The following is a 27963-nucleotide window of genomic DNA, read 5'->3' as shown; positions in this document are numbered from 1 at the left end:
TGCTGTCTGGACCGCCTTGAAGGGCTCTCCAATGTCTCCTCCGATCAGGATTCCCAGACCAGGGATGGAGCCTGCCTAGCCTGAATCCAAGGGGGCTTCTGGACCCACCCACAGCCTTTCCCAAACACAGACACACATGTATCTGACCACACACACCTGATTCGGAGGACCCCAGTTCTGTGATTATTTAGAAACGTTAGTTGCTGCTGTTAATGGTGAACTTAAGAAAGATAATTAACACACATGTTCATGGACAGAACGTGGCTCAATGACTGCAGATTTTCTCCATCGGGATCTATTAATTTTTTAAAAATATTTAATTGAACTATTGCTGAAAATTTGTTCCCCCAAAGAGTCTGCCCCATACAATCTGCCCCATGATAATCCTGAGTCCCTCGTTTGATATTCTAACAAGTTTCCTACAGTTACAAAGGAGTAAATACAAATTTATTCATTCATCATATTCTACAAGTATAATCAAATATGAATATGAATTTATTATATTTTGTAGTCAATGTCTTTCTTCGTATACTTCAATTGTCATACATTCATATTTGAAGTAAAAGGAAATCTCAATATGAAAATATACTCAATTAGTATTTCCTGCGGATGGAAGCCCTGAGCTCAGTTAAATCCTAAGCAACTCAACTGACTTATAAAAAGAATCCCATTTTTCAGGTGAAAAGAATTTCCAGTAGCAAAATCAAAGCCGAGGGGACTCCAGTTATAAATGCTCTGGACTTTTACAGTGCAAAATCAGGCAGCCCTGAGCATCGCTGCATGGCTCATTTTGGGAGGCTATAAAAACCCATTGGAGTAAATGCATGTCAATTTCTTGTGTCCAAGTAGTCCTCCACGTATGACCAAAACTGAGCCCAAAATTTTGTTGCTAAATGAGTTTTACTCTTTCTTGCCACGGTTGTTAAGTGAATCACTGCCGTTGTCAGGATAGGAACATGGTTCAGTGTCTCCAGAGACTCCCAGCCCTCCAGGTGAGGGTTGTCCCAAAGGTGCTTTTTCAAGAGGCAACTGGGCTTTTCTTGCTTCTCATCCAAGAGGTCCCCTCAGTAACATGGTTGTTCAGTGAATCTGCCTCCCGCATTTCCTTGGCTCCTGGAAACCACAGGGTGCCCCAACCGTCATAAATTTGAGTCCATTTTCAAGCATCTGAATTTTCATCAGGAGACCACGAGGACCCTGCAACTGCTGTAAGTCGTAATTCCCTTTTTTCAGTGCCATTGAAACTTTGAATGGTCACTAAGGCAGTCATTGACTTAGTCCTTATTCAAGGACGACCTGTATATGAAACTGCTCAGAGAGGAAAGTATGAAGGTGGCCGGCCTTTTGCTGAGTCTCTGCTGATAAAGACTCTTTGCTCTTTGTTCCGTGGAGGGTCCGGGAGAGTCCTGAAGAAACCTCCTCAGGCACCAGCTGGATCTGGGCATGAAGACCTGTGAGAAGCCAGAAGGACGGGGTGGAGAGACGGAGGGGTGGGCGATGGTGGATCATTCTGCTGCAAACAGACATCAAGGCTGGAGAGGGCCACTTCCTGGAACTACCTTAACCACCAAGCGGTGAGCAGTTCAAGAGCAGAATAAAATATGCTGCCTCTCTGGATCCACCTGAAACAACAAATAGGAGACAAACATAAGACAAATTGGAGACATAAAGAACACATTGGATTTAAAATGTTCCCATCTCTTGATGTGGGAATATCCTTAGAATTTGTTCAGAAGGAATATCGGCTCTTGGATTGGATCGTTTTGTCAATTTTCCCTCTGAAATCTCATATCAGTTGGCACAGGGCAGCATTGGGTACTCCCAAACTCAAAATTGAGGAGGAGGAGAGGATGCTGAGCTCTGGGTCCTAGAGATGGGATACCCAGGGAATCCCAGCATTGACCAATTCTCACTGGAACCCACATATATCCCCCAAAGTCAGATTTGCTAACCATGGCCAGAGAAAGAGAACACGGAAGTTCCAAGGAAGCAAAGCTCCCTCTTGATCTGTGAAGGAACAGACAGGAGACAGTTTTGACAGCTGAACCCCAGAGAGTTCCAGCAAAGCTGCCCTACAAAGAACCTTTCAAGAGCCAATAGACTCCCAAGACTCCCTGTACCCAGATCTCTTTGCAAAGTAACGATGGGATCTTAACGGATGATTAGAGCGTATATATGATACCCGTATATGTGGCCCATTGATTGTCGTCGGACCAGGAAACCGGGGTATTTGGCCAGTTATCCCATGCGGTGGCCCAACCGCAGATCTCCTGCACGCCGGGAAGAGAGCAACTACTAGAGGCGACGACCGATGTGAAAAACACACGGCAAGGATATATTCTTAAATATCTGTACGTTTGTCTGGTTCGTTATTTTGCACACCATAGAAAACCCTCCCCCCCCAACCGCTAGACGGCGAAGTTCCATGTGAGACATACACGGTAAGGATATACATTGCGAGGGATATAAGCAGAAGTTCCCAAAATCCTCATTACTACCGTCTGGGCAGCCCTATCTGGTGAACTGCCCTACAGTATATTCTGGGCCGCTCCTGCTTCTCTCCTCGCACCGCTTCAGGGCTCCCGTGGACGGGCTGGCAGAGCTGCCCAGAGGGCGACCATCCCGGAGCAAAAGCAGAAGCTGAAGCCAAAGGCTGTGCCGCGTAGATGCCCTTCTCTTCTGGGACTTCCCGTTTTTTCCCTTCCTCCTCTGCCGCTCGGGACCAGGAGAAACGGAGCTGAGGGCGCTTTTGCAAGTCAGGGTGGGGGACCACCGTCCCCTTTGCGCCCCATGGACTCCAAGGCGCAGAAGTCGCAGAAGTAGGAAGGACTGAGGCTGAAGGCAAAGGGGGGCGCGTGGGGGGGCAACTCTTCCTTGCTCTCTTCCTCTCTTTCCTTCTTTTAATTTTTCTTTCCTCCTCCCCTTTTCTCCTTTCCTGGCCCTTCTTGGATGCTCAAATGCAAAGAAATATTTCTCCTTTTTGCTTTTTCTTTGCTTTTTGCTTTGTTTTTGCTCGCCCTCCCTCTGCCAGAGAAAACGGCCTCTCCGAGTGCCACCCTCCCAAGCTCCATTTGCGCCGGCAGAGGCCTCGGGGGCCGCTCATTCGCCGTTTCACATGGGGGCCCCCGCGGGTCTTCAGTTTGACAGCCCTGGGCGAAGGATTGGAGTCGGCGGAGCCTTGGTCGCTGTCCCGGAGGAGGAGCCGTGAGAGAGGAAGGAGGCGTGACGAAGGAATCGCAGCCCGAGGCGGAGCTCCGGCCACCAATTTAAGCCGGTGAGGGTCGTGAGTTGCGCGGAGAAGAGAAGACATGAACAACGGGGAGTCTGCAGCTGGGGATGCGGCCCCGCTCGGGAGGGGGGAGGGGCGGTCCACTCCCGCCGCTCTCGCCCGGGGTTTCATGTGTCTTCGTGTGATACACACGAAAATAACCATACGTTTTTTCACCGTCTTTCCTGTCCAACCCGATAGAAAACTCCCCCCCCCCCCGACAACCACCAGACGGCGAAAGTCCATTTCAGAAATTCACGGTAACGATACACGAAAAGCGTTTTTGTACTTCCGTTCCTGTCCAACCCGATAGAAAACTCTCCCCCCGACAACCACCAGACGGCGAAAATCCATTTCAGAAATTCACGGTAACGATACACGAAAAGCGTTTTTGTACTTCCGTTCCTGTCCAACCCGATAGAAAACTCTCCCCCCGACAACCACCAGACGGCGAAAATCCATTTCAGAAATTCACGGTAACGATACACGAAAAGCGTTTTTGTACTTCCGTTCCTGTCCAACCCGATAGAAAACTCTCCCCCCGACAACCACCAGACGGCGAAAATCCATTTCAGAAATTCACGGTAACGATACACGAAAAGCGTTTTTGTACTTCCGTTCCTGTCCAACCCGATAGAAAACTCTCCCCCCGACAACCACCAGACGGCGAAAATCCATTTCAGAAATTCACGGTAACGATACACGAAAAGCGTTTTTGTACTTCCGTTCCTGTCCAACCCGATAGAAAACTCTCTCCCCGACAACCACCAGACGGCGAAAATCCATTTCAGAAATTCACGGTAACGATACACGAAAAGCGTTTTTGTACTTCCGTTCCTGTCCAACCCGATAGAAAACTCTCCCCCCGACAACCACCAGACGGCGAAAATCCATTTCAGAAATTCACGATAACGATACACGAAAAGCGTTTTTGTACTTCCGTTCCTGTCCAACCCGATAGAAAACTCTCTCCCCGACAACCACCAGACGGCGAAAATCCATTTCAGAAATTCACGGTAACGATACACGAAAAGCGTTTTTGTACTTCCGTTCCTGTCCAACCCGATAGAAAACTCTCTCCCCGACAACCACCAGACGGCGAAAGTCCATTTCAGAAATTCACGAAAACGATACACGAAAAGCGTTTTTGTACTTCCGTTCCTGTCCAACCCGATAGAAAACTCTCCCCCCGACAACCACCAGACGGCGAAAATCCATTTCAGAAATTCACGGTAACGATACACGAAAAGCGTTTTTGTACTTCCGTTCCTGTCCAACCCGATAGAAAACTCTCCCCCCCCCCGACAACCACCAGACGGCGAAAATCCATTTCAGAAATTCACGGTAACGATACACAAAAAGCGTTTTTGTACTTCCGTTCCTGTCCAACCCGATAGAAAACTCTCCCCCCGACAACCACCAGACGGCGAAAATCCCTTTCAGAAATTCACGGTAACGATACACGAAAAGCGTTTTTGTACTTCCGTTCCTGTCCAACCCGATAGAAAACTCTCCCCCCGACAACCACCAGACGGCGAAAATCCATTTCAGAAATTCACGGTAACGATACACGAAAAGCGTTTTTGTACTTCCGTTCCTGTCCAACCCGATAGAAAACTCTCCCCCCGACAACCACCAGACGGCGAAAATCCATTTCAGAAATTCACGGTAACGATACACGAAAAGCGTTTTTGTACTTCCGTTCCTGTCCAACCCGATAGAAAACTCTCCCCCCGACAACCACCAGACGGCGAAAATCCCTTTCAGAAATTCACGGTAACGATACACGAAAAGCGTTTTTGTACTTCTGTTCCTGTCCAACCCGATAGAAAACTCTCCCCCCGACAACCACCAGACGGCGAAAATCCCTTTCAGAAATTCACGGTAACGATACACGAAAAGCGTTTTTGTACTTCCGTTCCTGTCCAACCCGATAGAAAACTCTCCCCCCGACAACCACCAGACGGCGAAAATCCATTTCAGAAATTCACGGTAACGATACACGAAAAGCGTTTTTGTACTTCCGTTCCTGTCCAACCCGATAGAAAACTCTCCCCCCGACAACCACCAGACGGCGAAAATCCCTTTCAGAAATTCACGGTAACGATACACAAAAAGCGTTTTTGTACTTCCGTTCCTGTCCAACCCGATAGAAAACTCTCCCCCCGACAACCACCAGACGGCGAAAATCCATTTCAGAAATTCACGGTAACGATACACGAAAAGCGTTTTTGTACTTCCGTTCCTGTCCAACCCGATAGAAAACTCTCCCCCCGACAACCACCAGACGGCGAAAATCCCTTTCAGAAATTCACGGTAACGATACACGAAAAGCGTTTTTGTACTTCCGTTCCTGTCCAACCCGATAGAAAACTCTCCCCCCGACAACCACCAGACGGCGAAAATCCATTTCAGAAATTCACGGTAACGATACACGAAAAGCGTTTTTGTACTTCCGTTCCTGTCCAACCCGATAGAAAACTCTCCCCCCGACAACCACCAGACGGCGAAAATCCATTTCAGAAATTCACGGTAACGATACACGAAAAGCGTTTTTGTACTTCCGTTCCTGTCCAACCCGATAGAAAACTCTCCCCCCGACAACCACCAGACGGCGAAAATCCATTTCAGAAATTCACGGTAACGATACACGAAAAGCGTTTTTGTACTTCCGTTCCTGTCCAACCCGATAGAAAACTCTCCCCCCGACAACCACCAGACGGCGAAAATCCATTTCAGAAATTCACGGTAACGATACACGAAAAGCGTTTTTGTACTTCCGTTCCTGTCCAACCCGATAGAAAACTCTCTCCCCGACAACCACCAGACGGCGAAAATCCATTTCAGAAATTCACGGTAACGATACACGAAAAGCGTTTTTGTACTTCCGTTCCTGTCCAACCCGATAGAAAACTCTCCCCCCGACAACCACCAGACGGCGAAAATCCATTTCAGAAATTCACGATAACGATACACGAAAAGCGTTTTTGTACTTCCGTTCCTGTCCAACCCGATAGAAAACTCTCTCCCCGACAACCACCAGACGGCGAAAATCCATTTCAGAAATTCACGGTAACGATACACGAAAAGCGTTTTTGTACTTCCGTTCCTGTCCAACCCGATAGAAAACTCTCTCCCCGACAACCACCAGACGGCGAAAGTCCATTTCAGAAATTCACGAAAACGATACACGAAAAGCGTTTTTGTACTTCCGTTCCTGTCCAACCCGATAGAAAACTCTCCCCCCGACAACCACCAGACGGCGAAAATCCATTTCAGAAATTCACGGTAACGATACACGAAAAGCGTTTTTGTACTTCCGTTCCTGTCCAACCCGATAGAAAACTCTCCCCCCCCCCGACAACCACCAGACGGCGAAAATCCATTTCAGAAATTCACGGTAACGATACACAAAAAGCGTTTTTGTACTTCCGTTCCTGTCCAACCCGATAGAAAACTCTCCCCCCGACAACCACCAGACGGCGAAAATCCCTTTCAGAAATTCACGGTAACGATACACGAAAAGCGTTTTTGTACTTCCGTTCCTGTCCAACCCGATAGAAAACTCTCCCCCCGACAACCACCAGACGGCGAAAATCCATTTCAGAAATTCACGGTAACGATACACGAAAAGCGTTTTTGTACTTCCGTTCCTGTCCAACCCGATAGAAAACTCTCCCCCCGACAACCACCAGACGGCGAAAATCCATTTCAGAAATTCACGGTAACGATACACGAAAAGCGTTTTTGTACTTCCGTTCCTGTCCAACCCGATAGAAAACTCTCCCCCCGACAACCACCAGACGGCGAAAATCCCTTTCAGAAATTCACGGTAACGATACACGAAAAGCGTTTTTGTACTTCTGTTCCTGTCCAACCCGATAGAAAACTCTCCCCCCGACAACCACCAGACGGCGAAAATCCCTTTCAGAAATTCACGGTAACGATACACGAAAAGCGTTTTTGTACTTCCGTTCCTGTCCAACCCGATAGAAAACTCTCCCCCCGACAACCACCAGACGGCGAAAATCCATTTCAGAAATTCACGGTAACGATACACGAAAAGCGTTTTTGTACTTCCGTTCCTGTCCAACCCGATAGAAAACTCTCCCCCCGACAACCACCAGACGGCGAAAATCCCTTTCAGAAATTCACGGTAACGATACACAAAAAGCGTTTTTGTACTTCCGTTCCTGTCCAACCCGATAGAAAACTCTCCCCCCGACAACCACCAGACGGCGAAAATCCATTTCAGAAATTCACGGTAACGATACACGAAAAGCGTTTTTGTACTTCCGTTCCTGTCCAACCCGATAGAAAACTCTCCCCCCGACAACCACCAGACGGCGAAAATCCCTTTCAGAAATTCACGGTAACGATACACGAAAAGCGTTTTTGTACTTCCGTTCCTGTCCAACCCGATAGAAAACTCTCCCCCCGACAACCACCAGACGGCGAAAATCCCTTTCAGAAATTCACGGTAACGATACACAAAAAGCGTTTTTGTACTTCCGTTCCTGTCCAACCCGATAGAAAACTCTCCCCCCGACAACCACCAGACGGCGAAAATCCATTTCAGAAATTCACGGTAACGATACACGAAAAGCGTTTTTGTACTTCCGTTCCTGTCCAACCCGATAGAAAACTCTCCCCCCGACAACCACCAGACGGCGAAAATCCATTTCAGAAATTCACGGTAACGATACACGAAAAGCGTTTTTGTACTTCCGTTCCTGTCCAACCCGATAGAAAACTCTCCCCCCGACAACCACCAGACGGCGAAAATCCCTTTCAGAAATTCACGGTAACGATACACGAAAAGCGTTTTTGTACTTCCGTTCCTGTCCAACCCGATAGAAAACTCTCCCCCCGACAACCACCAGACGGCGAAAATCCATTTCAGAAATTCACGGTAACGATACACGAAAAGCGTTTTTGTACTTCCGTTCCTGTCCAACCCGATAGAAAACTCTCCCCCCGACAACCACCAGACGGCGAAAATCCATTTCAGAAATTCACGATAACGATACACGAAAAGCGTTTTTGTACTTCCGTTCCTGTCCAACCCGATAGAAAACTCTCCCCCCGACAACCACCAGACGGCGAAAATCCATTTCAGAAATTCACGGTAACGATACACGAAAAGCGTTTTTGTACTTCCGTTCCTGTCCAACCCGATAGAAAACTCTCCCCCCGACAACCACCAGACGGCGAAAATCCCTTTCAGAAATTCACGGTAACGATACACGAAAAGCGTTTTTGTACTTCCGTTCCTGTCCAACCCGATAGAAAACTCTCCCCCCGACAACCACCAGACGGCGAAAATCCCTTTCAGAAATTCACGGTAACGATACACGAAAAGCGTTTTTGTACTTCCGTTCCTGTCCAACCCGATAGAAAACTCTCCCCCCGACAACCACCAGACGGCGAAAATCCCTTTCAGAAATTCACGGTAACGATACACGAAAAGCGTTTTTGTACTTCCGTTCCTGTCCAACCCGATAGAAAACTCTCCCCCCGACAACCACCAGACGGCGAAAATCCCTTTCAGAAATTCACGGTAACGATACACAAAAAGCGTTTTTGTACTTCCGTTCCTGTCCAACCCGATAGAAAACTCTCCCCCCCGACAACCACCAGACGGCGAAAATCCCTTTCAGAAATTCACGGTAACGATACACGAAAAGCGTTTTTGTACTTCCGTTCCTGTCCAACCCGATAGAAAACTCTCCCCCCGACAACCACCAGACGGCGAAAATCCCTTTCAGAAATTCACGGTAACGATACACGAAAAGCGTTTTTGTACTTCCGTTCCTGTCCAACCCGATAGAAAACTCTCCCCCCGACAACCACCAGACGGCGAAAATCCCTTTCAGAAATTCACGGTAACGATACACGAAAAGCGTTTTTGTAGTTCCGTTCCTGTCCAACCCGATAGAAAACTCTCCCCCCGACAACCACCAGACGGCGAAAATCCCTTTCAGAAATTCACGGTAACGATACACGAAAAGCGTTTTTGTAGTTCCGTTCCTGTCCAACCCGATAGAAAACTCTCCCCCCGACAACCACCAGACGGCGAAAATCCATTTCAGAAATTCACGGTAACGATACACGAAAAGCGTTTTTGTACTTCCGTTCCTGTCCAACCCGATAGAAAACTCTCCCCCCGACAACCACCAGACGGCGAAAATCCATTTCAGAAATTCACGGTAACGATACACGAAAAGCGTTTTTGTACTTCCGTTCCTGCCCAACCCCATAGAAAACTCTTCCCCCCCCCCCCCGACAACCACCAGACGGCGAAAATCCATTTCAGAAATTCACGGTAACGGTACACGAAAAGCGTTTTTGTAGTTCCGTTCCTGCCCAACCCCATAGAAAACTCTCCCCCCGACAACCACCAGACGGCGAAAATCCATTTCAGAAATTCACGGTAACGATACACAAAAAGCGTTTTTGTACTTCCGTTCCTGTCCAACCCGATAGAAAACTCTCCCCCCGACAACCACCAGACGGCGAAAATCCCTTTCAGAAATTCACGGTAACGATACACAAAAAGCGTTTTTGTACTTCCGTTCCTGTCCAACCCGATAGAAAACTCTCCCCCCCGACAACCACCAGACGGCGAAAATCCCTTTCAGAAATTCACGGTAACGATACACGAAAAGCGTTTTTGTACTTCCGTTCCTGTCCAACCCGATAGAAAACTCTCCCCCCGACAACCACCAGACGGCGAAAATCCCTTTCAGAAATTCACGGTAACGATACACGAAAAGCGTTTTTGTACTTCCGTTCCTGTCCAACCCGATAGAAAACTCTCCCCCCGACAACCACCAGACGGCGAAAATCCATTTCAGAAATTCACGGTAACGATACACGAAAAGCGTTTTTGTAGTTCCGTTCCTGTCCAACCCGATAGAAAACTCTCCCCCCGACAACCACCAGACGGCGAAAATCCCTTTCAGAAATTCACGGTAACGATACACGAAAAGCGTTTTTGTAGTTCCGTTCCTGTCCAACCCGATAGAAAACTCTCCCCCCGACAACCACCAGACGGCGAAAATCCATTTCAGAAATTCACGGTAACGATACACGAAAAGCGTTTTTGTACTTCCGTTCCTGTCCAACCCGATAGAAAACTCTCCCCCCGACAACCACCAGACGGCGAAAATCCCTTTCAGAAATTCACGGTAACGATACACAAAAAGCGTTTTTGTACTTCCGTTCCTGTCCAACCCGATAGAAAACTCTCCCCCCCGACAACCACCAGACGGCGAAAATCCCTTTCAGAAATTCACGGTAACGATACACGAAAAGCGTTTTTGTACTTCCGTTCCTGTCCAACCCGATAGAAAACTCTCCCCCCGACAACCACCAGACGGCGAAAATCCCTTTCAGAAATTCACGGTAACGATACACGAAAAGCGTTTTTGTACTTCCGTTCCTGTCCAACCCGATAGAAAACTCTCCCCCCGACAACCACCAGACGGCGAAAATCCATTTCAGAAATTCACGGTAACGATACACGAAAAGCGTTTTTGTAGTTCCGTTCCTGTCCAACCCGATAGAAAACTCTCCCCCCGACAACCACCAGACGGCGAAAATCCCTTTCAGAAATTCACGGTAACGATACACGAAAAGCGTTTTTGTAGTTCCGTTCCTGTCCAACCCGATAGAAAACTCTCCCCCCGACAACCACCAGACGGCGAAAATCCATTTCAGAAATTCACGGTAACGATACACGAAAAGCGTTTTTGTACTTCCGTTCCTGTCCAACCCGATAGAAAACTCTCCCCCCGACAACCACCAGACGGCGAAAATCCATTTCAGAAATTCACGGTAACGATACACGAAAAGCGTTTTTGTACTTCCGTTCCTGCCCAACCCCATAGAAAACTCTTCCCCCCCCCCCCGACAACCACCAGACGGCGAAAATCCATTTCAGAAATTCACGGTAACGGTACACGAAAAGCGTTTTTGTAGTTCCGTTCCTGCCCAACCCCATAGAAAACTCTCCCCCCGACAACCACCAGACGGCGAAAATCCATTTCAGAAATTCACGGTAACGATACACAAAAAGCGTTTTTGTAGTTTCGTTCCTGCCCAACCCCATAGAAAACTCTCCCCCCGACAACCACCAGACGGCGAAAATCCATTTCAGAAATTCACGGTAACGATACACGAAAAGCGTTTTTGTACTTCCGTTCCTGCCCAACCCCATAGAAAACTCTCCCCCCCCCCCCCGACAACCACCAGACGGCGAAAATCCATTTCAGAAATTCACGGTAACGATACACGAAAAGCGTTTTTGTACTTCCGTTCCTGTCCAACCCGATAGAAAACTCTCTCCCCGACAACCACCAGACGGCGAAAATCCATTTCAGAAATTCACGGTAACGATACACGAAAAGCGTTTTTGTACTTCCGTTCCTGTCCAACCCGATAGAAAACTCTCTCCCCGACAACCACCAGACGGCAAAAATCCATTTCAGAAATTCACGGTAACGATACACGAAAAGCGTTTTTGTACTTCCGTTCCTGTCCAACCCGATAGAAAACTCTCCCCCCGACAACCACCAGACGGCGAAAATCCATTTCAGAAATTCACGGTAACGATACACGAAAAGCGTTTTTGTAGTTCCGTTCCTGTCCAACCCGATAGAAAACTCTCCCCCCGACAACCACCAGACGGCGAAAATCCCTTTCAGAAATTCACGGTAACGATACACGAAAAGCGTTTTTGTAGTTCCGTTCCTGTCCAACCCGATAGAAAACTCTCCCCCCGACAACCACCAGACGGCGAAAATCCATTTCAGAAATTCACGGTAACGATACACGAAAAGCGTTTTTGTACTTCCGTTCCTGTCCAACCCGATAGAAAACTCTCCCCCCGACAACCACCAGACGGCGAAAATCCATTTCAGAAATTCACGGTAACGATACACGAAAAGCGTTTTTGTACTTCCGTTCCTGCCCAACCCCATAGAAAACTCTCCCCCCGACAACCACCAGACGGCGAAAATCCATTTCAGAAATTCACGGTAACGATACACAAAAAGCGTTTTTGTAGTTTCGTTCCTGCCCAACCCCATAGAAAACTCTCCCCCCCGACAACCACCAGACGGCGAAAATCCATTTCAGAAATTCACGGTAACGGTACACGAAAAGCGTTTTTGTAGTTCCGTTCCTGCCCAACCCCATAGAAAACTCTCCCCCCGACAACCACCAGACGGCGAAAATCCATTTCAGAAATTCACGGTAACGATACACAAAAAGCGTTTTTGTACTTCCGTTCCTGTCCAACCCGATAGAAAACTCTCCCCCCGACAACCACCAGACGGCGAAAATCCCTTTCAGAAATTCACGGTAACGATACACAAAAAGCGTTTTTGTACTTCCGTTCCTGTCCAACCCGATAGAAAACTCTCCCCCCCGACAACCACCAGACGGCGAAAATCCCTTTCAGAAATTCACGGTAACGATACACGAAAAGCGTTTTTGTACTTCCGTTCCTGTCCAACCCGATAGAAAACTCTCCCCCCGACAACCACCAGACGGCGAAAATCCCTTTCAGAAATTCACGGTAACGATACACGAAAAGCGTTTTTGTACTTCCGTTCCTGTCCAACCCGATAGAAAACTCTCCCCCCGACAACCACCAGACGGCGAAAATCCATTTCAGAAATTCACGGTAACGATACACGAAAAGCGTTTTTGTAGTTCCGTTCCTGTCCAACCCGATAGAAAACTCTCCCCCCGACAACCACCAGACGGCGAAAATCCCTTTCAGAAATTCACGGTAACGATACACGAAAAGCGTTTTTGTAGTTCCGTTCCTGTCCAACCCGATAGAAAACTCTCCCCCCGACAACCACCAGACGGCGAAAATCCATTTCAGAAATTCACGGTAACGATACACGAAAAGCGTTTTTGTACTTCCGTTCCTGTCCAACCCGATAGAAAACTCTCCCCCCGACAACCACCAGACGGCGAAAATCCCTTTCAGAAATTCACGGTAACGATACACAAAAAGCGTTTTTGTACTTCCGTTCCTGTCCAACCCGATAGAAAACTCTCCCCCCCGACAACCACCAGACGGCGAAAATCCCTTTCAGAAATTCACGGTAACGATACACGAAAAGCGTTTTTGTACTTCCGTTCCTGTCCAACCCGATAGAAAACTCTCCCCCCGACAACCACCAGACGGCGAAAATCCCTTTCAGAAATTCACGGTAACGATACACGAAAAGCGTTTTTGTACTTCCGTTCCTGTCCAACCCGATAGAAAACTCTCCCCCCGACAACCACCAGACGGCGAAAATCCATTTCAGAAATTCACGGTAACGATACACGAAAAGCGTTTTTGTAGTTCCGTTCCTGTCCAACCCGATAGAAAACTCTCCCCCCGACAACCACCAGACGGCGAAAATCCCTTTCAGAAATTCACGGTAACGATACACGAAAAGCGTTTTTGTAGTTCCGTTCCTGTCCAACCCGATAGAAAACTCTCCCCCCGACAACCACCAGACGGCGAAAATCCATTTCAGAAATTCACGGTAACGATACACGAAAAGCGTTTTTGTACTTCCGTTCCTGTCCAACCCGATAGAAAACTCTCCCCCCGACAACCACCAGACGGCGAAAATCCATTTCAGAAATTCACGGTAACGATACACGAAAAGCGTTTTTGTACTTCCGTTCCTGCCCAACCCCATAGAAAACTCTTCCCCCCCCCCCCGACAACCACCAGACGGCGAAAATCCATTTCAGAAATTCACGGTAACGGTACACGAAAAGCGTTTTTGTAGTTCCGTTCCTGCCCAACCCCATAGAAAACTCTCCCCCCGACAACCACCAGACGGCGAAAATCCATTTCAGAAATTCACGGTAACGATACACAAAAAGCGTTTTTGTAGTTTCGTTCCTGCCCAACCCCATAGAAAACTCTCCCCCCGACAACCACCAGACGGCGAAAATCCATTTCAGAAATTCACGGTAACGATACACGAAAAGCGTTTTTGTACTTCCGTTCCTGCCCAACCCCATAGAAAACTCTCCCCCCCCCCCCCGACAACCACCAGACGGCGAAAATCCATTTCAGAAATTCACGGTAACGATACACGAAAAGCGTTTTTGTACTTCCGTTCCTGTCCAACCCGATAGAAAACTCTCTCCCCGACAACCACCAGACGGCGAAAATCCATTTCAGAAATTCACGGTAACGATACACGAAAAGCGTTTTTGTACTTCCGTTCCTGTCCAACCCGATAGAAAACTCTCTCCCCGACAACCACCAGACGGCAAAAATCCATTTCAGAAATTCACGGTAACGATACACGAAAAGCGTTTTTGTACTTCCGTTCCTGTCCAACCCGATAGAAAACTCTCCCCCCGACAACCACCAGACGGCGAAAATCCATTTCAGAAATTCACGGTAACGATACACGAAAAGCGTTTTTGTAGTTCCGTTCCTGTCCAACCCGATAGAAAACTCTCCCCCCGACAACCACCAGACGGCGAAAATCCCTTTCAGAAATTCACGGTAACGATACACGAAAAGCGTTTTTGTAGTTCCGTTCCTGTCCAACCCGATAGAAAACTCTCCCCCCGACAACCACCAGACGGCGAAAATCCATTTCAGAAATTCACGGTAACGATACACGAAAAGCGTTTTTGTACTTCCGTTCCTGTCCAACCCGATAGAAAACTCTCCCCCCGACAACCACCAGACGGCGAAAATCCATTTCAGAAATTCACGGTAACGATACACGAAAAGCGTTTTTGTACTTCCGTTCCTGCCCAACCCCATAGAAAACTCTCCCCCCGACAACCACCAGACGGCGAAAATCCATTTCAGAAATTCACGGTAACGATACACAAAAAGCGTTTTTGTAGTTTCGTTCCTGCCCAACCCCATAGAAAACTCTCCCCCCCGACAACCACCAGACGGCGAAAATCCATTTCAGAAATTCACGGTAACGGTACACGAAAAGCGTTTTTGTAGTTCCGTTCCTGCCCAACCCCATAGAAAACTCTCCCCCCGACAACCACCAGACGGCGAAAATCCATTTCAGAAATTCACGGTAACGATACACAAAAAGCGTTTTTGTAGTTTCGTTCCTGCCCAACCCCATAGAAAACTCTCCCCCCGACAACCACCAGACGGCGAAAATCCATTTCAGAAATTCACGGTAACGATACACGAAAAGCGTTTTTGTACTTCCGTTCCTGCCCAACCCCATAGAAAACTCTCCCCCCCCCCGACAACCACCAGACGGCGAAAATCCATTTCAGAAATTCACGGTAACGATACACGAAAAGCGTTTTTGTAGTTTCGTTCCTGCCCAACCCCATAGAAAACTCTCCCCCCGACAACCACCAGACGGCGAAAATCCATTTCAGAAATTCACGGTAACGATACACGAAAAGCGTTTTTGTACTTCCGTTCCTGCCCAACCCCATAGAAAACTCTCCCCCCGACAACCACCAGACGGCGAAAATCCCTTTCAGAAATTCACGGTAACGGTACACGAAAAGCGTTTTTGTACTTCCGTTCCTGCCCAACCCCATAGAAAACTCTCCCCCCGACAACCACCAGACGGCGAAAATCCATTTCAGAAATTCACGGTAACGGTACACGAAAAGCGTTTTTGTAGTTTCGTTCCTGCCCAACCCCATAGAAAACTCTCCCCCCGACAACCACCAGACGGCGAAAATCCATTTCAGAAATTCACGGTAACGATACACGAAAAGCGTTTTTGTACTTCCGTTCCTGCCCAACCCCATAGAAAACTCTCCCCCCGACAACCACCAGACGGCGAAAATCCCTTTCAGAAATTCACGGTAACGATACACGAAAAGCGTTTTTGTACTTCCGTTCCTGTCCAACCCGATAGAAAACTCTCCCCCCGACAACCACCAGACGGCGAAAATCCCTTTCAGAAATTCACGGTAACGATACACAAAAAGCGTTTTTGTACTTCCGTTCCTGTCCAACCCGATAGAAAACTCTCCCCCCGACAACCACCAGACGGCGAAAATCCCTTTCAGAAATTCACGGTAACGATACACGAAAAGCGTTTTTGTACTTCCGTTCCTGTCCAACCCGATAGAAAACTCTCCCCCCGACAACCACCAGACGGCGAAAATCCCTTTCAGAAATTCACGGTAACGATACACGAAAAGCGTTTTTGTAGTTCCGTTCCTGTCCAACCCGATAGAAAACTCTCCCCCCGACAACCACCAGACGGCGAAAATCCATTTCAGAAATTCACGGTAACGATACACGAAAAGCGTTTTTGTACTTCCGTTCCTGTCCAACCCGATAGAAAACTCTCCCCCCGACAACCACCAGACGGCGAAAATCCATTTCAGAAATTCACGGTAACGATACACGAAAAGCGTTTTTGTACTTCCGTTCCTGTCCAACCCGATAGAAAACTCTCCCCCCCCCCCCCGACAACCACCAGACGGCGAAAATCCATTTCAGAAATTCACGGTAACGATACACGAAAAGCGTTTTTGTACTTCCGTTCCTGCCCAACCCCATAGAAAACTCTCCCCCCCCCCCCCGACAACCACCAGACGGCGAAAATCCATTTCAGAAATTCACGGTAACGATACACAAAAAGCGTTTTTGTAGTTTCGTTCCTGCCCAACCCCATAGAAAACTCTCCCCCCGACAACCACCAGACGGCGAAAATCCATTTCAGAAATTCACGGTAACGATACACGAAAAGCGTTTTTGTACTTCCGTTCCTGCCCAACCCCATAGAAAACTCTCCCCCCGACAACCACCAGACGGCGAAAATCCATTTCAGAAATTCACGGTAACGATACACGAAAAGCGTTTTTGTACTTCCGTTCCTGCCCAACCCGATAGAAAACTCTCCCCCCGACAACCACCAGACGGCGAAAATCCATTTCAGAAATTCACGGTAAGGATACACGAAAAGCGTTTTTGTAGTTCCGTTCCTGCCCAACCCGATAGTAAACTCTCCCCCCGACAACCACCAGACGGCGAAAATCCATTTCAGAAATTCACGGTAAGGATACACGAAAAGCGTTTTTGTACTTCCGTTCCTGCCCAACCCCATAGAAAACTCTCCCCCCGACAACCACCAGACGGCGAAAATCCATTTCAGAAATTCACGGTAACGGTACACGAAAAGCGTTTTTGTAGTTCCGTTCCTGCCCAACCCCATAGAAAACTCTCCCCCCGACAACCACCAGACGGCGAAAATCCATTTCAGAAATTCACGGTAACGATACACAAAAAGCGTTTTTGTAGTTTCGTTCCTGCCCAACCCCATAGAAAACTCTCCCCCCGACAACCACCAGACGGCGAAAATCCATTTCAGAAATTCACGGTAACGATACACGAAAAGCGTTTTTGTACTTCCGTTCCTGCCCAACCCGATAGAAAACTCTCCCCCCGACAACCACCAGACGGCGAAAATCCATTTCAGAAATTCACGGTAAGGATACACGAAAAGCGTTTTTGTACTTCCGTTCCTGCCCAACCCCATAGAAAACTCTCCCCCCCCCCCCCGACAACCACCAGACGGCGAAAATCCATTTCAGAAATTCACGGTAACGGTACACGAAAAGCGTTTTTGTAGTTCCGTTCCTGCCCAACCCCATAGAAAACTCTCCCCCCCGACAACCACCAGACGGCGAAAATCCATTTCAGAAATTCACGGTAACGATACACAAAAAGCGTTTTTGTAGTTTCGTTCCTGCCCAACCCCATAGAAAACTCTCCCCCCCGACAACCACCAGACTGCGAAAATCCATTTCAGAAATTCACGGTAACGATACACGAAAAGCGTTTTTGTACTTCCGTTCCTGCCCAACCCGATAGAAAACTCTCCCCCCGACAACCACCAGACGGCGAAAATCCATTTCAGAAATTCACGGTAACGATACACGAAAAGCGTTTTTGTAGTTCCGTTCCTGCCCAACCCGATAGTAAACTCTCCCCCCGACAACCACCAGACGGCGAAAATCCATTTCAGAAATTCACGGTAACGGTACACGAAAAGCGTTTTTGTAGTTCCGTTCCTGCCCAACCCCATAGAAAACTCTCCCCCCCGACAACCACCAGACGGCGAAAATCCATTTCAGAAATTCACGGTAACGATACACAAAAAGCGTTTTTGTAGTTTCGTTCCTGCCCAACCCCATAGAAAACTCTCCCCCCGACAACCACCAGACGGCGAAAATCCATTTCAGAAATTCACGGTAACGATACACGAAAAGCGTTTTTGTACTTCCGTTCCTGCCCAACCCGATAGAAAACTCTCCCCCCGACAACCACCAGACGGCGAAAATCCATTTCAGAAATTCACGGTAACGATACACAAAAAGCGTTTTTGTACTTCCGTTCCTGCCCAACCCGATAGAAAACTCTCCCCCCCGACAACCACCAGACGGCAAAAATCCATTTCAGAAATTCACGGTAACGATACACAAAAAGCGTTTTTGTAGTTCCGTTCCTGCCCAACCCGATAGAAAACTCTCCCCCCGACAACCACCAGACGGCGAAAATCCATTTCATAAATTCACGGTAACGATACACAAAAAGCGTTTTTGTACTTCCGTTCCTGCCCAACCCGATAGAAAACTCTCCCCCCCGACAACCACCAGACGGCGAAAATCCATTTCAGAAATTCACGGTAACGATACACGAAAAGCGTTTTTGTAGTTCCGTTCCTGCCCAACCCCATAGAAAACTCTCCCCCCCGACAACCACCAGACGGCGAAAATCCATTTCATAAATTCACGGTAACGATACACAAAAAGCGTTTTTGTAGTTCCGTTCCTGCCCAACCCGATAGAAAACTCTCCCCCCGACAACCACCAGACGGCGAAAATCCATTTCAGAAATTCACGGTAACGATACACAAAAAGCGTTTTTGTAGTTCCGTTCCTGCCCAACCCGATAGAAAACTCTCCCCCCGACAACCACCAGACGGCGAAAATCCATTTCAGAAATTCACGGTAACGGTACACGAAAAGCGTTTTTGTAGTTCCGTTCCTGCCCAACCCCATAGAAAACTCTCCCCCCCGACAACCACCAGACGGCGAAAATCCATTTCAGAAATTCACGGTAACGATACACAAAAAGCGTTTTTGTAGTTTCGTTCCTGCCCAACCCCATAGAAAACTCTCCCCCCGACAACCACCAGACGGCGAAAATCCATTTCAGAAATTCACGGTAACGATACACGAAAAGCGTTTTTGTAGTTCCGTTCCTGCCCAACCCCATAGAAAACTCTCCCCCCCCCGACAACCACCAGACGGCGAAAATCCATTTCAGAAATTCACGGTAACGATACACAAAAAGCGTTTTTGTACTTCCGTTCCTGTCCAACCCGATAGAAAACTCTCCCCCCGACAACCACCAGACGGCGAAAATCCATTTCAGAAATTCACGGTAACGATACACAAAAAGCGTTTTTGTACTTCCGTTCCTGCCCAACCCGATAGAAAACTCTCCCCCCGACAACCACCAGACGGCAAAAATCCATTTCAGAAATTCACGGTAACGATACACAAAAAGCGTTTTTGTAGTTCCGTTCCTGCCCAACCCGATAGAAAACTCTCCCCCCGACAACCACCAGACGGCGAAAATCCATTTCATAAATTCACGGTAACGATACACAAAAAGCGTTTTTGTACTTCCGTTCCTGCCCAACCCGATAGAAAACTCTCCCCCCGACAACCACCAGACGGCGAAAATCCATTTCATAAATTCACGGTAACTATACACAAAAAGCGTTTTTGTAGTTCCGTTCCTGCCCAACCCCATAGAAAACTCTCCCCCCCGACAACCACCAGACGGCGAAAATCCATTTCAGAAATTCACGGTAACGATACACAAAAAGCGTTTTTGTAGTTCCGTTCCTGTCCAACCCGATAGAAAACTCTCCCCCCGACAACCACCAGACGGCGAAAATCCATTTCAGAAATTCACGGTAACGATACACAAAAAGCGTTTTTGTACTTCCGTTCCTGCCCAACCCGATAGAAAACTCTCCCCCCGACAACCACCAGACGGCAAAAATCCATTTCAGAAATTCACGGTAACGATACACAAAAAGCGTTTTTGTAGTTCCGTTCCTGCCCAACCCGATAGAAAACTCTCCCCCCGACAACCACCAGACGGCGAAAATCCATTTCATAAATTCACGGTAACGATACACAAAAAGCGTTTTTGTACTTCCGTTCCTGCCCAACCCCATAGAAAACTCTCCCCCCCGACAACCACCAGACGGCGAAAATCCATTTCATAAATTCACGGTAACGATACACGAAAAGCGTTTTTGTACTTCCGTTCCTGCCCAACCCGATAGAAAACTCTCCCCCCGACAACCACCAGACGGCGAAAATCCATTTCATAAATTCACGGTAACGATACACAAAAAGCGTTTTTGTACTTCCGTTCCTGCCCAACCCGATAGAAAACTCTCCCCCCGACAACCACCAGACGGCGAAAATCCATTTCATAAATTCACGGTAACGATACACAAAAAGCGTTTTTGTACTTCCGTTCCTGCCCAACCCGATAGAAAACTCTCCCCCCCGACAACCACCAGACGGCGAAAATCCATTTCATAAATTCACGGTAACGATACACGAAAAGCGTTTTTGTAGTTCCGTTCCTGCCCAACCCCATAGAAAACTCTCCCCCCCGACAACCACCAGACGGCGAAAATCCATTTCATAAATTCACGGTAACGATACACGAAAAGCGTTTTTGTAGTTTCGTTCCTGCCCAACCCCATAGAAAACTCTCCCCCCCGACAACCACCAGACGGCGAAAATCCATTTCAGAAATTCACGGTAACGATACACGAAAAGCGTTTTTGTAGTTCCGTTCCTGCCCAACCCCATAGAAAACTCTCCCCCCCGACAACCACCAGACGGCGAAAATCCATTTCATAAATTCACGGTAACGATACACGAAAAGCGTTTTTGTAGTTTCGTTCCTGCCCAACCCCATAGAAAACTCTCCCCCCCGACAACCACCAGACGGCGAAAATCCATTTCAGAAATTCACGGTAACGATACACGAAAAGCGTTTTTGTAGTTCCGTTCCTGCCCAACCCGATAGAAAACTCTCCCCCCGACAACCACCAGACGGCGAAAATCCATTTCAGAAATTCACGGTAACGATACACAAAAAGCGTTTTTGTAGTTCCGTTCCTGCCCAACCCGATAGAAAACTCTCCCCCCGACAACCACCAGACGGCGAAAATCCATTTCATAAATTCACGGTAACTATACACAAAAAGCGTTTTTGTAGTTTCGTTCCTGCCCAACCCGATAGAAAACTTTCCCCCCGACAACCACCAGACGGCGAAAATCCATTTCAGAAATTCACGGTAACGATACACAAAAAGCGTTTTTGTAGTTCCGTTCCTGCCCAACCCGATAGAAAACTCTCCCCCAACAACCACCAGACGGCGAAAATCCATTTCAGAAATTCACGGTAACGATACACAAAAAGCGTTTTTGTAGTTCCGTTCCTGCCCAACCCCATAGAAAACTCTCCCCCCCCCCCCGACAACCACCAGACGGCGAAAATCCATTTCAGAAATTCACGGTAACGATACACAAAAAGCGTTTTTGTACTTCCGTTCCTGCCCAACCCCATAGAAAACTCTCCCCCCCCCCCACAACCACCAGACGGCGAAAATCCATTTCAGAAATTCACGGTAACGGTACACGAAAAGCGTTTTTGTAGTTCCGTTCCTGCCCAACCCCATAGAAAACTCTCCCCCCGACAACCACCAGACGGCGAAAATCCATTTCAGAAATTCACGGTAACGATACACAAAAAGCGTTTTTGTAGTTTCGTTCCTGCCCAACCCCATAGAAAACTCTCCCCCCGACAACCACCAGACGGCGAAAATCCATTTCAGAAATTCACGGTAACGATACACGAAAAGCGTTTTTGTACTTCCGTTCCTGCCCAACCCGATAGTAAACTCTCCCCCCGACAACCACCAGACGGCGAAAATCCATTTCAGAAATTCACGGTAACGATGGGTTTTTATTGCCTCCCAAAATGAGCCATGATTTTGCACAGTAAAAGTCCAGAGCATTTAAAACTGGAGTGTCCTCGGCTTTGATTTTGCTATTGGAAATTCTTTTCACCTGAAAAATGGGATTCTTTTTATAAGTCAGTTGAGTTGCTGAGAATTTAACTGACCTCAGGGCTTCCATCCGCAGGAAATTCTAATTGAGTATATTTTCATATTGAGATTTCCTTTTACTTCAAATATGAATGTATGAGAGTTGAAACATACAAAGAAAAAATTGACTACAAAATATAATAAATTCATATTCGTATTTGATTATATTTGTAGAATATGATGAATGAATAAATTTGTATTTACTCCTTTGTAACTGTAGGAAACTTTTTAAAATATCAAATCACATACTCAGGATTATCATGGGGCAGATTGTATGGGGCAGACTCTTTGGGGGAACAAATTTTCAGCAGTTGTTTAATGAAATACTAAAAAAAAAAGAAAAAGATCCCGATGGAGAAAATCTGTAGTCATTGAGCTACTTCTGTCCATGAAAATGTGTGTTAATTATCTTTCTTAAGTTCACCATTAACAGCAACAACTAACGTTTCTAAATAATCACAGAATTGGGGTCCTCCGAATCAGGTGTGTGTGGTCAGATACATGTGTGTCTGTGTGTTTGGCAAAGGATGTCGCTGGGTACAGAAGCCCCCTTGGATTCAGGCTAGGTGGGCTCCATCCCTGGTCTGGGAATCCTGATCGGAGGAGACATTGGAGAGCCCTTCAAGGTGGTCCAGACAACAAACGGGAGAATGAATAGGAGCTCCATCTCTCACTGTAAAATGACAATACAGAATCTTTCTCCCTCCTCACCTCTTCCTCTCTGGGAAACAAGGGAGTTCTTTCGGAAACGCTTTCCTTGCACTCCCCCCCCCCACAAAGTCCTCTCGGGGTGACCAAGGTATCTCTTCCCTGAGGCTGCGGCTCTTCCCCGCCCTCCCCCCCCCCGGTCATTCCCAGGTCCCATCGCCCGCATCCCAACGCCTGTTTCCTAGACGCCTTTTCTCAGGGACTGTTTGTAAAGAAAAACAGGCGAGTCTTGCAGTCAAGAAGATTTTGGTCTATTGTCAGTGAGAACGAAAAAGATCAGCCCCAATGGAAACGTCGCTTTCATCCATCATTAGAGGCTTGGCAGCCGAAAAACCTCGGATCCTCTCCCTAGTAGTCCAAAGGAGGGGACGGCCTCTTGCAAGGGAGAGTCACGAGCGGCAGTATCCTCTCAACACAAAACAACCAGCGACCGAGTCGCAATCGGAGCCTTATTGACCAGAACGGATCCTAGCAGCGCCAATCTCGTGTGTGTGTCTGGAGGGGGTCTATGCAGCGCTCCCGTTCTACGCTTGCGCCCTTCACAGTATCGGAGTCGGAGGACGGAGAAGAGAACTGAAGCGGCGGCTCCACTCCCCTCGGAAGACAGAGACCCGCCGAGCGCGTCTTGGGCACCCAGAGCCTGGCCTTGTCCCCCAGGGCCACAGCGGTGGCGGGAATCGGAGGGCGTTGGAGGAGGAGGAGCGGTAGCCGTGGAGTAAGTTAGGAGTAGAGGCAACGAGTGTTCTGGGCTGCCCTCGCTTCTCGCCTCGCACCGCTTCAGGGCTCCCGTGAACGGGCTGGCAGGGCTGCCCAGAGGGCGACCCACCTGGAGCAGAAGCAGAAGCGGGAGCCAAAGGCTGTGCCGCGTAGTGGAAACTCAGCAGTTCTGTTTTGGGGCTTCCCGTTTTTGCACTTCCTCATCTGCCGCGGAGGACCAGGAGAAACGGAGCTGCGGGCGCTTTTGCAAGTCAGGCTCGAGGCCCTCCGGCCCCTTTGCGCCCCATGGACTCCAAGGCCCCGAAGTCTCCGAGGTAGGAAGGAATGAGGGCTGAAGGGAAAGCGGGGAGGGGGGGCAACCCTTCCTTGCTCTCTTCCTCTCTTTCCTTCTCTTAATTTGTCTTTCCTCCTCCCCTTTTCTCCTTTCCTGGCCCTTTTTGGCTGCTCAAATGCAAAGAAACATTTCTCCTTTTTGATTTTTGTTTGCTTTTTTGTTTCTTTTTGCTAGCCCTCCCTCTGCCAGCGAAAACCGCCCCCCCGAGCGCCCCCCTCCCAAGCTCCATTTTGGCTGGCAGAGGCAGTCTCGCCCGGGGCAGAAAGAGGAGCAGCGGGAGCCTCTGGACAGGTCGGAGGGCTCCGAGGGGCTCCTTTCCTCCATGCAGCCTCCTTTTCCTCGGCTTTGGGTTTTCCTCTTGAAATGATACACCGCCCAGAGTCTCTCCATGCGGAGTGTCTAAATTCCAGGAAGAAAATGAAATGTAAGCGGCGGGATCCACTCCGTCAAAACCCACCTGCGGAAGGAGCTGCCACCAGCCGTGGGGCAGGGAGCCCCTAAACCCCTCCTCCCTCCTCCTCCTCCAACTTCCCCAAATTCGGGAAAATGCCACCACACTTCCCCGCCTTCCAAACATAAACACACACACAGTCCAGCGATGGCCTGTCTTGCCATCCAAGGAAACCAACTGGGGAGGCGCGATCCTAGAGCTCCCTTCGGCTACTGATGGGATCTCGGGAAGAAGCGGGCCAGTGGGAACCGGCTGGATCCCCTCCTTTCCACCTTCCTCGCTTCAGCTCTTCCCCCCATCTGAGACGGAGACCCTTGAAAGAAAGGGAGAGGAGTATTAGCCCTCAGATAAACGTGTCCTGCGGGACCCCTGGGATTTTGGATGACTCTTCCTCTGGGATCACCGGTGTAACTCTGACTTACCTGCCTTTTTGCAGGACGAAGGAGCCTGGAGGTGTCCCTCCCTCCGGCCCTCCGACCAGGGGCCCCCAGATTCAGAGGTCAGTTTGTGGAGGGGCTGGAATCTCCTTGGGCCTTTCGCCTCTGCCTCTCTTGGCCCCCTCAGGGGCTGAAGGGGGTCGTGGGAGGGGAAGAACCGCCTGGGAGAGGGAGGGAGACTCCTTGGCTGCCAAGGGAGCCCCAAAGCCCTTTTCTTCCTTTACCTGCCTTCACCTATTTTAGCATAAAGAGGTCAAAGAAAAGCTCTTGACAAATGTTGAGGCATCTTCAGTCTGTGTGTCTGTCTGTATCTGTCTGTGTTTTCATCTCTGGTCAATTGTCCCCTTGCAGGTCAAAACAAAGCCCAGAGAGGATTGTGTCTGAAGGTGGAACTGGGCCTTTCTCTAGTCTCAGGTGAGGCTCTGCCTGGGAGGGAAACTGGATGGGGACCGAATGTCTCAACTCCCCCCCCCCAAAAGAGCCCCGATGGCGACCAATAGTTTGAATTTGACCTCTGTTGCTCTTTCAGGTCCGGATGGATTCAAGTGTGGGACCAGATCCAGACTGAGAATCCTCCAGTGGGAGGTGAGAGGAAAGAAGCGGGGATCCTGCTCTGACAGCCAGCCCTGCAGAGGAATTGCCTGCATCATGAAAGGCGGATGTGGGGGAGGGTCTCGGTGGCAGCTCCTTCTCCTTTTACAGAAGCCCCCTGGGATCCTGGGAAAAGGGGGTGACAGAAAGTATCATCCATTGCCAAGGGAACAATGCAGGGGATTCCCAAAGAGATACAGCGGGTACAGCGAGTCTTTGGAGTCTATTGGCTCTAGAAAGGTTCTTTGTAGGGCAGCTTTGCTGAAACTCTCTGGGGTTCAGCTGTCAAAACTGTCTCCTGTCTGTTCCTTCACAGATCAAGAGGGAGCTTTGCTTCCTTGGAACTTCCGTGTTCTCTTTCTCTGGCCATGGTAAGGAAATCTGAGTTTTGGGGGATATATGTGGGTTCCAGTGAGAATTGGTCAATGCTGGGATTCCCTGGGCATCCCATCTCTAGGACCCAGAGCTCAGCATCCTCTTCTCCTAATCAATTTTGAGTTCGGGAGTACCCAATGCTGCCCTGTGCCAACTGAAATGAGATTTCAGAGGGAAAATTTACAAAACGATCCAATCCAAGAGCTGATATTCCTTCTGAACAAATTCTAAGGATATTCCCATATCAAGAGATGGGGACATTTTTAATCCAATGTGTTCTTTATGTCTCCAATTTGTCTTATATTAGTCTCCTATTTGTTTTTTCAGGTGGATCCAGAGAGGCAGCATATTTTATTCTGCTCTTGAACTGTTCACCGCTTGGTGGTTAAGGTAGTTCCAGGAAGTGGCCCTGATATCTGTTTGCAGCAGAATGATCCACCATCGCCCACCCCTCCGTCTATCTATCCACCCACCCACGCATCCACCCCGTCCTTCTGGCTCGTGCTGGAGAATCTCACAGGTCTGCATGCCCAGATCCAGCTGGTGCCTGAGGAGGTTTCTTCAGGACTCTCCCGGACACTCCAAGGAACAAAGAGCAACGTCTTTATCAGCAGAGACTCAGCAAAAGGCCGGCCACCTTCATACTTTCCTCTCTGAGAAGTTTCATACACAGGTCGTCCTTGAATAAGGACTAAGTCAATGACTGCCTTAGTGACCATTCAAAGTTTCAATGGCACTGAAGAAAGGGAATTACGACTTACAGCAGTTGCAGGATCCTCAGGATCTCCTGATGAAAATTCAGATGCTTGAAAATGGACTCGAATTTATGACGGTTGTGGCACCCTGGGATTACAAGATGCCCTTTTGTGACAAGTGGGTGTATTTGTCCTTATTACGTTCACTGGGAACAGCTCCAACTAAGATTTCTAAATGATCACAAAACTAGGGTCCAACAAATGAGATGTGGACACAGACATTTGTGTGTGTGTGTGTGTGTGTGTGTGTGTGTGTGTGTGTTCGAGAAAGGCTGTTGTTGGGGACAGAAGCCCCTTTGGATTCAGGCTAGGTCTGTACATCCCTGGTCTGGGAATCCTGATTGGAGGAGACATTGCTCAGCCCTTCAAGGTAGTCCAGACTACAAACATAAAAATTAGTACTAGCTCTATCTCTCAATGTAAGGTTACAATACAGAATCTTGCAACTGTGAAAGTATTTGTCGCGCCTTCTCCTTTTACTCTCTGGGAAGCTAGAGAATTCTTTCTGAAGCACTTTCCTGTTGTGATCCGCAGGCGGCCTGTGGACCTGGTAGCAGAGTCGGACAGTGAGGAGGTTGGGGAGGAACATGGGGCAATCCTGGAGTCTGGGGAAGGCTCGGACAAGGGCTCTGCATCTGAGGCAGAGAGGGGGCCAGGGCCATCTGGGTGGTATGTGCTGCCTCCGGAGCTTCCAGACTCTGACATCAGCGAGGCAGTGCCTGTTCCCAGTGCGCGCATGCGCAGAGTTGCCAGAAGGCAAGAACAGTTAAGAAAAAATGGACAACTCGTGAATAGGGCTTGGAGATGATTGGCCCGCCCCATCAGACATAAAAGAGGAGCAAAGGCACGTGAGCCTTTGCAGGAAGCAACGTTGTTCATTCTGGTCGGTTTACATTTTGAAGCTCCGTTTTTGTCTCTGTGCTCCGTGTGGCCTTGCACCGCTTATTGCCAGTTAGGTCTTTGGCAGCGGGTCAAGGGAGATGAAGGTGGGTGCTTATCAGCCTTATCCCGAAGGACTGTAGCAGGCTTCTGTCGGACGCTTAACAAACTATTTGTGACTCATTATGGGCTGTGAATGGACATAATTCACAGCCGTTGAAATAAAAAGAGGGTTTGTGGGACTAA

The 27963-nt window shown here is 48.4% G+C and overlaps 2 protein-coding genes across 4 annotated transcripts; one reads left to right on the top strand and one right to left on the bottom strand.

Moving 5' to 3' along the window:
* Positions 1-429: 429 nt before the first annotated feature.
* LOC132712319 (uncharacterized) lies at positions 430-24099 on the bottom strand. The gene is made up of 3 exons (XM_060693352.2): positions 24005-24099; positions 1953-4537; positions 430-1622 (listed from the first exon to the last, which is right to left on the bottom strand). The coding sequence occupies exons 1-2, from the start codon at positions 24097-24099 to the stop codon at positions 3442-3444; spliced, it is 1191 nt and encodes a 396-aa protein (XP_060549335.2). The 3' UTR covers positions 430-1622; positions 1953-3441.
* LOC117657499 (uncharacterized) lies at positions 22358-27963 on the top strand. Of its 3 annotated transcripts, none has more exons than XM_087884123.1 (6): positions 22358-24209; positions 25117-25179; positions 25469-25531; positions 25647-25702; positions 26025-26079; positions 26411-27963. In XM_087884123.1, exons 1-6 carry the CDS (start codon positions 24181-24183, stop codon positions 26475-26477), a joined length of 333 nt encoding a protein of 110 aa, XP_087740249.1. In that variant the 5' UTR covers positions 22358-24180; the 3' UTR covers positions 26478-27963. The 3 variants fall into 3 exon arrangements, with proteins under 3 accessions (XP_087740249.1, XP_087740247.1, XP_087740248.1); XM_087884121.1 differs by having other exon boundaries at positions 24169-24209; positions 24404-25179; XM_087884122.1 differs by lacking the exon at positions 22358-24209 and having other exon boundaries at positions 24246-25179.

Source organism: Pantherophis guttatus, chromosome 2, assembly GCF_059756535.1.
Source record: "Pantherophis guttatus breed Tessera chromosome 2, ASM5975653v1, whole genome shotgun sequence".
In the NCBI taxonomy this organism is placed as follows: Eukaryota; Metazoa; Chordata; class Lepidosauria; order Squamata; family Colubridae; genus Pantherophis; species Pantherophis guttatus.
The sequence above is the reverse complement of the archived record's forward strand: the minus strand, read 5'-3'. Positions and strand labels throughout refer to the sequence as shown.

Excerpts from the sequence above, each read along its gene's own strand:
- LOC132712319 (XM_060693352.2), bottom strand. The coding sequence starts at position 24,099 with ATGAGGAAGTGCAAAAACGGGAAGCCCCAAAACAGAACTGCTGAGTTT. Across the intron at positions 4,538-24,004 it reads CGCTTCTGCTTCTGCTCCAG|GAACGGAAGTACAAAAACGC; the intron begins GTGGGTCGCCCT and ends CGGGTTGGACAG.
- LOC117657499 (XM_087884121.1), top strand. The coding sequence starts at position 24,896 with ATGGGATCTCGGGAAGAAGCGGGCCAGTGGGAACCGGCTGGATCCCCT. Across the intron at positions 25,180-25,468 it reads AGGGGCCCCCAGATTCAGAG|GTCAAAACAAAGCCCAGAGA; the intron begins GTCAGTTTGTGG and ends GTCCCCTTGCAG. Across the intron at positions 26,080-26,410 it reads GTTCTCTTTCTCTGGCCATG|GTGGATCCAGAGAGGCAGCA; the intron begins GTAAGGAAATCT and ends TTGTTTTTTCAG.